Source organism: Ambystoma mexicanum, chromosome 12, assembly GCF_040938575.1.
Source record: "Ambystoma mexicanum isolate Mex_15411 chromosome 12, UKY_AmexF1_1, whole genome shotgun sequence".
Classification (NCBI taxonomy): domain Eukaryota; kingdom Metazoa; phylum Chordata; class Amphibia; order Caudata; family Ambystomatidae; genus Ambystoma; species Ambystoma mexicanum.
This window is the reverse complement of record NC_090936.1, coordinates 429,920,826-429,933,261: the sequence shown is the minus strand read 5'-3', so window position 1 is coordinate 429,933,261 and position 12,436 is coordinate 429,920,826. Positions and strand designations below refer to the sequence as shown.

The window sequence follows — 12,436 nt, the reverse complement described above, 5'->3', positions numbered from 1 at the left end:
AGCAATCGGGGGGAGTCTGCAACGCGACTCACGTTGTTTACCCGACAGCTGGCTGGCAGAGCTATAGATTGATTCCACGACCGTAGCTCGTTTCCGTTGTGCACCGTGCCGATTGTCGGGCCAGCGGGGTCCTTTCATGCCCAGCCGCGGCTGGGTCGTGGGTTTAGGAGGTGTGGGCGATCCCCGCCTGACATGGGCCTTTGGAGGGGCATTGGGGGAGACGCGCGTGTTCCCTTGTGTGGTCTCGCGGGGGGGGGGGGGGTGGTGGATTTTGGGGCCGTTCTGCGCCAGAGCGCACTTGTGTGTAGATGGCCGAGGTAAGGCATCCGTATCCACTCCTCCGACCAATTTGTGAAACGTTTGGCTGGGTTGGGAGGAAGCCGCGGGACCGCTGGGGGCCTACGCGGCGGGTCGTGCACGCTGCGGTGCGCTCCTACCTGGCGGTCGGCTGGATTACTCCGCTCAAGCTACAATACTGTCAGGCCCCGCACCGGGGCGCCGCGGGGACGGAGACCTCCGTGTCTTAGGCGCCGAGAGTGCGCACGACCACCCGCTTTCTTGAGCGGCACAGTGCACTCGATCGGGTTGGCCAGATTCTCGCCGCACGCCGGCCTGCAGGCACGAGACCCACAAGCCCCAAATCAGGCTATATGTGGTCTCGAGAGACAAAAAAAGGTCTCTAATTGATCAGCAAGACCTCACGGGGGTGTACAGCAGTAGCTTGAAGTTGTCTGGTCACCACAGGGGCATCGGTGTTTCAGGATTTATTAGAGCCACACAGAACTCTCTCAGGAAGCCGCCATCTTGGATGGCTCTCTAGCGCCCTCTGGGTCCTTGACCTTATAGGTGATAGCAAAAAGAGGTGTCAAGACTTTTTGGAAACAGTTGGTTTATTTAATGGGCGCAGTCTTGTCCTCAGTTAAAAATAACCCCCAGGTCCTTTAAGTTGACATCTAATATACTTCATCAAATAGCAACCAAACTATGCAGGTAGGTAATGCACATGAAGTAGTTTGATGGGAGCCAATTACAAGTACAATATCCTAACTTAAGAAATCCAAACCCTTGTGGCCTTGTACCCAAAACTCTAAGGATAGAACACAATGTTTGTCACTGGTAGGAGTTCTCTGTAAAAAGAACGCAATGGGCTTGTGGTGAGGATTAGTTTCAAACTATTTCAAAGATCATGAACAATTTATCAAAGCATAGATACATCCTTTCCTTTCTTACAGAGCCAAGGCTAACGCAGGTTTGACGGCCAAATGTGAGTAGAAGGGAGACAGGAGACAAAGGGGCATTGTTCCAAATGTTATTCTATGGAGGACACAAGGGATGGGGCACACTGATGCTTACTTACCTGCATGACTCAGATTTTCACAGATTTTGTTATGGATCATCTGGGGGTTGCTGGGGACTCTATCTTCCACCCTTTGTTCCGGTGAGAGGTGCCCAGGAGTTGCGGTTCGAGGATTCTTAGAGTGGGGTACAACTGCAAGATGCAATTCCAGTCAGTGAAGACATGCCGAATCCAACGATGCAGACCTATTCAGGACACTTCACAGGATGGCAGAAGAAGAGTTCCAGTGACGCTCACCGTTTGCAGGACGACAGGCATCCAAATCCAGTTGGGGTCACAAGAGCTGCTCCAGGGCAGGTTCCCTTGAAGATTGGAAGCTGGAATTCAGGAAGAAGTTCCGGACTCAAACCAGAAACAGCAATGCTTCTGCCAAGCTAGCCCACAAGAGAGCTAGTCAGCCCACCGGGCAGTCCAGCGAAACTTTTGAAGGTTCTGAAGGGCTGGATCCTCGAGAAGGCATCAAGAGCAATTGGTCCCACATGTCGAAGGGCTGATCTCTGCTCAGGGTCTTTGGAGATCAGGCAGAGGGGCAGGGCTTCACTGAGCCAGACATGCAAGGGATGCCAGGCCACTTCAGAATAAGTCTTCGGGTCATCAACGGACTGCTCTTCGGGAAATTCTTGGCTCCAACGCAGATCTCAAGAACAGCTGCAGAAGTCCTCTTATCAAAATCAGAGCTGGAAGCAAGTCAAAGCCAACCAATGGTAACAATCTGCACCATTCACCCAGCAAGTAGTTTACCAATAAGGGACAACTACTGGTTTCACATTTGACCCACACCCAGACTTTCTGGCACCATGGATGTGGACTGGAACTATACAGTTACTGCCCACTTCCTAGGCCACACACACAAAAAGACTAACTAGCATGGCCATTTTAGGGCACTGGTCACGTTTAGTAACCAAAAGTCCTAAACGCGAATGTGCACACTAAAAATGTAACTGCTGCCACTAACCTGTTTTTAGGCACATATAAAAGTAACCAAAAATTCCATGTGTAAAAAGCTAGGGTGATACAAAAGTATCCCCATTACTCTGCACTGTAAGGTGCTGTGTGCAAAGATAAAAGGTACAAGTATTAAAAAGGAAAAGTTTCCCAGAACGGAATGTTTTCCAATACTAATAGTCTGGAGGACTGATCAGTTTTCCCATAGCAATGAGCAAATGTCAAGGTAAGTGAAGCTGAAGGCTTTACTTCCCTTCATAAAAGTCAGAACAGGATAAAAAAATAAAATAAAATAAAAAAAGACAACAAAAAGGAATAGGGTTCCACAGGAAACTATGGAAGGAAAGTTGCAAAAATAGAAATATTTCCTAACATTGATTGAGAAATATTGTTTCATTGTTCGTCCACATTCGTTTTCAGAAATAGTCTGAGCTCTGACTAATGCTTTAGCACAAGTAATTTGGATTGCAATACGGCTCAATTTGGTTTAGAACGCTGCCATGGGGATTGGTGTACAAACGCAGAAGGGAAATTCAGATGTGGATGTCTGCCTGCATTACATTTTTGGAACGTTATTTTGAAATGATAAATGTTTAAAAGTGATCATAATGTTTTTACTTTCCTCGTATCTGTGGGTCCTGTTGCATGGTGGCTATGTTTTGCTGTCAGAGATGTAGTTGGAAATGCCATAATTCCCCCACCAAGCCATCATCCTTGACTAGTTCTGATAGATAGATATATATATATATATATATATATATATATATATACGGGCTATACAAATATCCCAAAGAAAATCAAGTAAAAATGGCAGATTTAAGAGAAAATAAAATCATTTTTAAGGAGTTGAGTGCACAGAATGATGGATCCATGTGCATTCCAATACAAACATACTTTTCAGTCAGAGAAATGATCTTATCCTGGTCTCTCTGGTGATGCACCTGTGCCTCTTCGATACGGATGCGCCGGTCCTCTAAGAGCCCTTCTACCTGCTCCTTCGATAGACGAGTTTGCTCTTCCAATTGGGCCTGTAGCGCTTCCACCTGGACAAGACAATTGCTCCCAATGTCAGTTCCACCGTACTTTGCTCAAATTAAGTGAACATAGCAAGCAAGGGTTTTTCTTCAGGGGACAAAACATGTCTTTGCAAAGGCATGAACATTACATTACTGTAGCAGGAAAAGGTCATACACAGATAATTCTGAGAGTTTCAGATGTCATAATTAGAGTAGATCTGGGATTTCAAATCTGCTGAACACAATTCAAAAGTAGAAAAAAAATGTAATGCGAGGTCTGCTCCGATATAAAATATAGTCCAAGAAATATGACCAAGAGAGGCTTTGGTAGCAAGAATCAGTCTTGTCCCACTTATACTAGTGCAAAGCGATTGACAGGGCAGCAATTGACATCATTTCAGATGGAAAACTTTGGTTTAGGATAGCTTTTTTGTTAATTTATTTCAAAACACCTTTCTTTGTAACATAGATGGTTTCAAATTTTCAGAAGACTCTTCACATGCAGTATCACACTGTTTTGCTGACTGGTGCATTTTTCTAAGCAATTGTATATGAAAAAAATATATAGCGGGGGTAAGTGGTTAAAAGTGGTAAAGGGGAGTTTGGGGGAAGGGATAATAGCATAGGGAAAGCAGTGGATTGGGGGATGGAACCCCCGCCCCAATAAAAAAAAATACAAATTCGATGAGGTTTGTTGAGGCAGTTTCTTTGAAATAAAATGACTTAGAAAAAAAACGTTTGTCGGCAAAGGGACATGGAACTATAAATCCTGTTGCTATAAAAATTAAGAAGAGGGATATTACTTTGTTGTGAAAATTTAAGAAGTGTGCTATGGAAGGACATAATCCATGAATAAAATTAACAGTTTAGCAGGAAGTTTACCTGTAGTAAGAGGGTTTGGTTGTCCTTCTGGAATTGGTTAGGGCTTGCAGGCTTCTCCCCTTTTGCCAAGTGTTTTGATGTGGTCCTTTGTGTGCCGGCTGCATAAAAACATAAGTTCCATGAAATGAATGTAAAGACAACCGTAACGCATGCATTTGAACTGAGAACAGAGGACAATGAAAAGGTTAGTGTATCAATGGATTGAAAAACATAGGTCTCTTGTCTAAAGTTATATGATGGCAAGTGTCTCCTGACACTATGGGGCAGACTGACTAAAGTAAAAATATGGAGCACAGTAGTGCAATAATGAGCAATGTACAAATTTTATAGTAAACAAAAAATTCCTATAGTTTAAGTACATGAATTACGTATACTGTAATTGGGCCAAGTACATGTTTATGATCAACAAAATCCAAAAGGATTTTGGCCATAGGAACTTCCATGAGTCCTGGGCAGTGCAATTACAGGTGGCCAAGTGCCAAAGTAAGAACGATACTAGACAAAACCATTTCAGTGGCAGTCGTAGTCCACCTTATGCTAAAAGAACAAAAGAATCTACATTACTTTCTTCACATTTACACATGTCAAATTCCCTGGTAATTCTAGGTAAAACAAGGGGTGCTTCATGCCAAAAGAACACGAGCAAATGCAGTGGCCCCATTTTGTCACTCGGTAAAGCGAATGTATTCCTTTATAGTGCACACTTACATGCATTTGACCATATTATCCTTGGAGTTCAAGGGTAATCAGTTTTTCATGGCAATTATTAATGTGTGCATGTGTAAACCACAGATTGGCTTAACAGTGTGATGTGTGTTGCAGGCAACTGCCCTATATGACAACCATAAGGTTATGATAACCCCTGCCCGCTTACTATTACTGCAAAGGTGCACTAACTTGGCCACAAGAACAGCCCTGGGTAGTCTTGCACCTGAAAACTTAATTGCTTGAGGAAGCAGACCAGCCCAAGGACTGGACTACAGAAGCAAGCCATGGAGCACTCGCCAACCATACTCCAGCACCCATTCCGCAGGAAATGCTATGCCCAGCAGCAGTTACCAAAAACCCCAGCAAGCTGGTAGGCGCAAGGTATTCTGGAACACCACAGAGCCACTGAGAAGCAGCAAGGGATTGCTAAATAGGCATGGCACACTACAGACACCATGGACATATGTTAGTTGCAAGCTAGAGGAGAGGAAAGCAATACAACCATTGAGAAATAACTTGGACCAATCAGTAAAGTGAGGGTAAGCGGAAATTGGGTCATCACAGAGTCCAACCAATCTGAGGGAGGCACATCAAGGAGCCTGGACAGAACCAATCAGTCCATTGCACCAGAGACCCCTGGGTATAAAACGGGCTGGGCTACGTCATTCAGTGTCGTGAACCCGAGGCAAGCAGACATACCTTCTGATGCTCCCCTGATACAAAGGGAAGCTGCAGAAGGGAGGACTCCTGGAAGAACTGCTGCCCAGAGGAAGGCAGTGCTAGCCTGGAGATGTGCTGTTGAGCCCTGGAAGTGGAAGGCTGACTTGAGGGGCACCACAGCCCCCTCCAATCCTTGTGGGAACTGGAAAGCCAAAGCTGAGGGAATGCCACCTGCCATCCCTGGGGAAGACTATTATAAGATGGTCCAGGCCTATGAGAGAGGACTACTGTGAATGCTGAACTGAAGGAAGAGATGATGAGACCTACTGTGAAAACTGTAACTCAAAGGCTAAGAGGCCTGCTGTAAATGCTGTCCCCTAACCCAAGGACTAAGCGAGATGCCTAGAGTGAATTCTGTGCTCGATACAGAGGAGACAGAACACTTATACATGCAGAGACAGAGGTAAGGGAGGTACCTGGGAGGCTAATGAATCATTAAGTTTAGGATTAAGATTTTTCTGTTGGCCACGTCATTTGAACATTTCTTTGTAGATTAGGGCATCCCTGGTGGGGCGAGGACTTGCGAGAATAGGTTTAGAATACGTGTGTGCTCAGTCCTGTGTGGAACATGGGCATGCTCAGCCCTGTTTATTAGCTTGCTTCTCTCAACCCCAACTGGGTTATTCATGCGACAGACGGCGTGGGCTATTGGCTTGCACAGCCTGTTTGTTAGCTTGATTCTATCAACCCCTCCTGGGGTATTCAGGTTCTCAGCCCAGGTTGGTAGCTTGCTTTCTCACACTAACCAACACCCACAGGGAATTCAGGTTCCCAGTCAAGATTGGAGTTGTGTCTTTCTTTGCCTTCTTTTTCTCCATCTCGTCTCCCCTTTGTGGGATCCTGGAACTAACAGTCCTGCCGGGTTTGTGGTTTGTAGGCCCGTTTACCCCCTCATGGGGTATACAGATTCTCAGCCCAGTGTGGGCTTTACTATGTCCCCACCGCCTTCGGCCTGCTCCTGGCATGAGGTCACGTACCTCTCTTTCAGTGGCAATGTTCCTCAGTGGCTTCGTTGTCTAGCCAGCAGTTTCTGCATCTCAGACCTGGCTCCAGTCTGTGCAGCGGTGCTCCTTACGGCGGTTTCTCCCTTTTTGGGACAGATGGGCTCTGGATGTCGCTTTGGCAGGTCGCCACCCACTGCTCTTGGCTTTCCTCTACTACAGCGATACCAGGCTCTCCGCCTTACACCACTCCGCTGTATTCTGCACACTTCCGGGACTCTCCGCCTGCTATGTGGTTCTTCCTTCTCCTTCCTGTGAGGAAGGGGCTCCCTTCCTCACAGTCGCAAAGGCAAGTGTTGTTCACTCTCCAGCAGCTTCGTTGCTGTCATCCAGGTGAAATTAAATTCCTCCCTGGAACGAAAGGGAAGATGCCATTGGCCCTGGTCGTCACAAGAAGATGGTAACAAATACAGGTCAGAAACCGAGCCATCCACTTCTAAGAGGCCCTGTATATGATCATCCTATGCAACCCCACATGACCAACAAACATTGAGGATTTATAATTAAAGGGAGGTTTGTTTGTTTATTATTTATATAGCGCACCAGACCCAAGGGTATTCGGGCGCGAAGGCAGGAAGAGGGTTGTTCAGCTTAAGTTACAGAATCATCGGGATTATATACAGTACAGCCAAGGTTATGGTGCTGTATACAGGCACAAACGTGGAGAGAAGAGACAAAAACTGGATACATACAGTTTGTAGGGGGAATGCATAAAAAAACCGCAGAACATATATACAGTGGATCATTGAGAGGCTAGTGCGGTAAGGTCAGGCGTCATGTTCCTTTAGCCAATGAAGTTGGATCTGAATTGTGAGTAGGGGAGATCTTCCCTTAAGGCAGGGGGAAGGGAGTTCCAGTGTTGAGCTGCTTTGACATGGAAGCTACTCCCACCAGATTTAGTGAGCCTAAATCTGGGTACTAGCAGGAGGTTGGAGTTGGCTTTTCTTAGGGGACGTGCGACTGTTTGTCTGGTGAACCTGTCTATTAGGTATTGGGGGGCTGCGTGGTTAAGGCATTTGTGTGTCACAGATGCAGTTTTAAGGAGTATTTTGTCTTTAGTGGAGAGCCAGTTGACGGATCTCCTAAGGTCTGATATATGGGTGTTTTTAGGAAGTCTAAGGGCAGCTCTTAATGCATTATTTTGAAGGGTCTGAATTTTGGAAGTAATGTAATTATTGCTGCCTATATTTCGAGCATTACAATAGTCTAATTTGGACAGAACTAGTGCTCTAGCTAGGGTGACACAATTGTTGGGGGAGAGGAAGGGTTTGGCTGCCCTAATTAACTTGCATGTATAGGAGGTGGCTGAGGCCATAGCGTTTACTGGTTTGCCAAAGGTAAGCGTGGAGTGATGGAATCCTTACTCGGGCATTCTTGTCCCCAAGGGAACTGGGATCATCCCAGTGGGATCCCACTTGCCCCGTTGCTTAGGGAGGGTATTGAATAGCATGCTTACCCCCTTATCCCAAAGGGAGTAGCTCCCCCTGGGGATAAGGGACAAATTCCCTGGATTCGTCACAGTACCGAAGTGTGGATCAGATTAAGAGTGGATATTCTATCTCATGATAGATTATGTTCCAAGTTTGATTCAAATAGGTTCTTCAGTTATAAGCATTCCTACAGTATGTTTATTCTTGTTAGAAAACCACAAAGTAGGCCCTTTGCCTAGGTCAGCAGATACAGCAGTCAAAGGTTGGTATAATACCCTTAACAACGAGGTACTCAACTTTGGGTGGCATCTAATGTCACAAGCTTTAGAATTTGCTAACTCGGAGTTAGTCGTCGTCAGCTTGGACACCAAATTCTTCAGAACAAGGACTTTGAGTCTATTCAAGTTGTAGAAAAACGAAATTCTATTTGCTAATATCAAGTCAAAAACTATTCCATTGCGAAGGCATAGAATTAGTTGACAAAATACAACTAAATAATAGTCTTGCAAGATGAAGCCCTTCTTCTGTAGTCTCAGCCTAAGTGGCCAAACCCATCTCCTGTGTGCTGTGGCTGGTGGAGGTGGTTGCAAATGCAGTACCTAACACAAGTCCATTCAGAGATCTGGGGGCAGATGTATCCTGCACTAGGCATATCAGGTCACTGACTTGTTTAAATAAAGCCACATTATTCCACATGGCTTTAACAAATGTACAGCCGAGAATCCCCTCAAAGTACTCCCATGTCATAGGTAGAAGCATTGACTTATATGGAGCACAAACAGCACTTCGTGGTAGCTTATCAGTTTAGTTTAATTTTATGGTGAACAATTTATAAAACTATAGAAATCATTTCAAATGTATGTAAAAGAAAAGTATTGAAACAAATGCAAAACAAAAAGTATATATTTTATAATATATGTGAAAAACTAACATGAAAATTGGAGCCAACAGGGCAACTAGTTTGCCAGAAATTCTATGTCAAGACAGGAGGTGAGCATTAAGCTTCTCTTTATTTTAACTCAAGCAGCAAACGTTTGAATACAGAAATAACATTCATCAACTAAGTTTCCCATAAAACTAGGGAAAAGTCCTTTGTAACACGTGGTTAGGACAAACAATCAGGGTCTCGCCCCACTCACCCCTGCTAGACCTGGTCCTCTCTTCTCATCTCTTCCTCCTTCTTCGCTACCGAAGCAGCAGTTAAGTACTTTTGCGTTTGTTTTATGTAAACATTTCTTTTCACTGTAATACAAGTTTAACAGTGTTTTTTCACAGAGTATCTAGAGCGAAGAGGATTGCGCTTCCTCTTCCGTACTCGCACTCCCTCAGAACGACGCAAGAGCTTCATGTAAGGAGGAGCACAGTGGCACAACTGGAAGGGCCTGGACGCCTGCGTGGCCTTTCGCTCGCCGACCTAGCACATTTCTGCTGACCAGGGCGTCTGCTTGCCTCAGGGATGAGACGCAGAAGTGGGTGGAGGTGCTTGCCTCCACGTGCTAATCCATCAGTGCCGTGACACGCTAAGGGCGCAGGGGTGAGGAGAGAGTAGGAACCTCCGACCAGAGCGCCCACAGATGCTTTCTGAGATTCAGATAGGAAGACAGTTTATTGGTGTTCGCGAGCCTACCCTTCGGACTCTCATCCACGCCTTGCATTTCATCAAACTCATGAAGCTAACAGTGGCAAAACTCAGAGGAAGGCTACTAGTTAATCGTATTCCTAGACGACATGATCCTCATGTCTCGGGGCAAGAAGGTTCTACAACAAGCAGCAAGAGCAGTAGGCCTGCTTCACTAGCTTAGGATTTCTTGTGAATTGGGAGAAATCAGACTTTGCCCCATCTCAATCAATGGAATCTCTGGGCTTCACAGTAGATATGATGCAAGCATCACTCAAGCTACTGCAACAGAAAATACACACAGGTAGCTTAGTCAGAGGAATCAACTACTTTCCGCCTCAATCAAACTCATATTAACGGGTCCACTTCACTACAGAGCATTCCATCTCCTAGACACAACAAGACGATCTATGGAGGTGAGAGTAGAGCTCCTATGGTAGTGGAATCACATGGAAGCTTGGAAAGGCAGAGCCATTTTTTCTTATATTAAGTCTGATACCGGCAGGCAAGGCTGGGGAGCCAGATGCAGTGACCTTGCCACAGGAGGACAGTGGTTGGGGCAGGAGCTCAGTTTACAGATGCATTGCGTAGAACTATTAGCATGCTCCTTCGCAGTGAGCGTGTTCGCAAAGGACAAAATCAGTTGTATCATACTGAAAATGGACAACGTATTGGCAGTATGATCCATCATTCACCTAGGGGGTACGAGAGCGAAAGCTTCTGGCGGAATTAGCCAAATATTTCTGGCATTACTGCCTAGACAGACATTTCAATAATGGCATAGTATCTCCCAGGTCTGTCCAATGTGGTAGCGGACTGAACTCCAGTTACCATGTGGAGAGCAGCAACTGGAAATCGCACTAAACAATTTTTGTGAGTCTTCAACAGCGATAAGGTATTTTTCGGACTGATCCATTTGCTTCACGTCTCAATATACAGCTACCCAAGTTCTTCAGCTAGAGACCCGATCCAGAGGTTATGGCTTCAGATGAGTTTCTCCACCCTTGGATCCCGGGGACAATCTATGCGTCCCTGCCGTTCATTCTGATGGCGAGAACTCAGGCGAAAATCAGACGGGAACAGGCATAAGCAGTTCCAATAGCTCAGTTCTAGACCTCTCAGGCTTGGTTTCTGATTCTTTTGGAACTTTTTGGATTTTCCTGTCCTTCTGGGCCAGTTTCTGTCCCTACTGACAAATCCGAAAGGGCAGGGCCACCCTCTAATTCAGATGAGGCTGAACCTCACAGCCTCATTTCATGGCGCAATGGGAAGTGCCAGGCCTTTCGAAGTGAGCTTCCGACTTAATCAGAAGTAGCTGGGCTCCATTTAAGTGTTACACAGCATCCTGGGAAATATGGAGTAGCTGGTGTCTGCAACAACAGCTATATCCTTTTTCAGTGCCTGTAGTAGAAATAGTGAACTTCCTAGCAGCCTTAGCGACAGAAGGGAAGGTGTAGAGGACAGTTAACGCATATTGCTCAGCGGGACACTGACAAAGGTCATGCCGGTGGGGGAGCATCTTCTAGTTTGCCAAATGCTTAAAGGCATTAGGTTAGGAGTTCCCCCTCCGGCACGATATTTCACTCTTTGGGATTTAAACGCTGTACTAGACTTCCTCCGGCCGTGGCTGGGAAATAATGCCATCTGTGAAAGGTCACTATCAGGCAAACTGACAACATTAGTATGTTTGAAGTCAGACTTAGTAGGATTTGAAGAATATTTGGACGTTGTGTGTCCATCCTTGGCGAGATGCTTGTATCTGAAGATGAGATTAAACATACTGAATACAGCGAGTTATACCTGTGCCTGGACAGTGGACTGAAGTGACTTGTGCCTAGTGTGCTGTTTAACAAAAGAAACATGTCATTTTTTGTTCTTTTGTGGGGGGTATGGTACACTATGTTCCAGGTTTTTGACCGATCTGTAACGCCCACAATGTATGCTATGTTAATCAAGCCTTATTGCTGGTAAGGCAGACAAGTGATTATAACAATTATGTATTGTGTAGCCACTTATATCCACCAAGCTTGGCTCAAAGGAAGAAGGCGAACGAGGCTTGTGGACAGGGGATCACTCACACAATGAATTATATGATATGCCAATATCTGTAAAATAAGTATTGAATTGGCACATCACCACATTGCAGAGTTTGCACAGATTTGAATGTTTGCACTACTAGCATAGATTACACTATGGCCTTTGGGGCCCCCTTTGTACTGTATATGTAGCTGCAGATGTATACAGTTTTAATGTTGAATTTTGTTGCATATATATTATATTGTAATGTTATTTCATGTTTGTCAAAACTATTGGCCATGTCTACATTTATTTCATGATTGTGCTTTTTGCGTGTACTTTGGCAAATAACAAATAGTCGAATAAAAGCCTTGATGAGGAAAACTATGCTTGAACTCATGCAAGAGAGCATCGGAGGCAAAAGCCTTAGATCTAGGAGGCAGATTATACTCCTCAGATGGGGTAGTCTTCCGAATAGCTAGAAGAAATACGATGCACATCCGGGAGGTGGTTTACCCCCATTTTCCCCCTCATACTAAGCTGTGAGTGGTGTGAGAAACCTGAATGATTCCTCACTCCTAGCCCCCCTGGATCCTCTTCTCAAGTGGCCAAGGAAAGGCCATCGCTTTTAGATCTGGACTCTGGGGGTGGAGAAGCGATGGAGGATCACCTGGGTGGAGGGTCCTTGGAGATTGTATTGTAGTTTGTCATTTATATAGTGCCCTTTCCCCATTTATATGGCC

General features: G+C 45.3%; 1 protein-coding gene across 1 annotated transcript in view; it reads right to left on the bottom strand.

Moving 5' to 3' along the window:
• CCDC77 (coiled-coil domain containing 77) overlaps positions 1–12,436 on the bottom strand; it is a 504,734-nt gene that overhangs the window by 203,643 nt on the left and 288,655 nt on the right. The window contains exons 7-8 of the mRNA XM_069628598.1: positions 4,201–4,298; positions 3,197–3,345 (exon numbers count right to left, since the gene is read on the bottom strand). Of these exons, the coding sequence (XP_069484699.1) occupies positions 3,197–3,345; positions 4,201–4,298 (247 nt within the window). The remainder of the gene's footprint in view (positions 1–3,196; positions 3,346–4,200; positions 4,299–12,436) is intronic.